The sequence below is a fragment of the Eimeria mitis genome, genomic scaffold, assembly GCF_000499745.2.
Source record: "Eimeria mitis Houghton genomic scaffold, Emh_scaff3171, whole genome shotgun sequence".
In the NCBI taxonomy this organism is placed as follows: Eukaryota; Apicomplexa; class Conoidasida; order Eucoccidiorida; family Eimeriidae; genus Eimeria; species Eimeria mitis.
In genome coordinates, this window is record NW_013571513.1 from 2467 (window position 1) to 3583 (window position 1117).

The window sequence follows — 1117 nt, forward strand, 5'->3', positions numbered from 1 at the left end:
TTTTTTTCTTTGTTTGTTTGTTTTCTTTGTTTTGTTTGTTTTGTTTGTTTGTTGCTCTGTTAGTTTTTTTATAAGCCTGAACTAAACCCTAAACCCTAACATAGCTAAACCCTAAACCCTAAACCCTAGCATAATTAAACCCTAAACCCTAAACCCTACTCCCTATTCGCGGTGATCCCCCAACCCTCCCCCCCCCAAACCCTAAACCCCAACCCCAAACCCTAAACCCTAAACCCTAAACCCTTTTTTGTGTTTTAAGGCCCCCGAGAGTGAGAGAAAGATGCGGGCTCTCCTCAATGCTGTCCGTCTGGCGGAGTCGCAGCTAATAACAAACGAGCGAGCAGTTGATGAGCTAAAAATTTCGTCAGAAACCCTAAACCCTAAACCCTAAACCCTAAACCCTGATAGCGAATGATAGAGCTGTCAAGGGTACTACCCTACACCACGTTATAAACCCTAAACCCTAAACCCTAAACCCTCGAGAGAGAAAGAGAGAGAGAAGGTTCAGAGCCATGAAAGGAATACCAGTCTCTACCACCACACTCAAACGAGGGTTTAGGGTTTAGGGTTTAGGGTTTAGGGTTTAGGGTTTAGGGTTTGTGGTTTCAGGTTCGAGACGTTTGTTTCTGTTTTTGCGAAATTTGTTGGCGAGGGGGACCCCGAGGACTGGGCCCCAGACCACTGGCCTTCAGTGGAGATAGCAGTGTAGGGTTTAGGGTTTAGGGTTTAGGGTTTAGGGTTTAGGGTTTAGGGTTTGTGTTATTGTTGTTTTTTTATGAGTTGGCGTATGTGTTGAGGGTTTAGGGTTTAGGGTTTAAACCCTAACCCCTCTAAACCCTAAACCCTCAAGGGTTTAGTGTTTCTGGTTTTCGGGCATAAACATCCCAGTCTAGATTCTAGGGTTTAGGGTTTAGGGTTTAGGGTTTAGGGTTTAGGGTTTAGGGTTTGTGGGTGCAGAGAGAAAGAACCACCGTATGGCCTCAGTGTAGCAGAGATGCTCGTTAGGGATTCGCTTTTGGGGTTTTCTTTTACACAGACAGGTCAGTGTATTTATTTATTTTTTTTTTTTTTTTTTTTTTTTTTTTTTTTTTTTTTTTTTTTTTTTTTTTTTTTTTTT

At 42.4% G+C, this 1117-nt stretch overlaps 1 protein-coding gene across 1 annotated transcript in view; it reads left to right on the plus strand.

The window, feature by feature from the left end:
- The window catches only part of EMH_0062890 (uncharacterized protein), a gene marked incomplete at both ends in the record, with an annotated part of 4986 nt that overhangs the window by 1103 nt on the left and 2766 nt on the right, over positions 1-1117 (plus strand). Inside the window, 2 exons of the mRNA XM_013498084.1 lie at positions 610-705; positions 958-1040. Coding sequence (XP_013353538.1) covers positions 610-705; positions 958-1040 — 179 coding nt within the window. The remainder of the gene's footprint in view (positions 1-609; positions 706-957; positions 1041-1117) is intronic.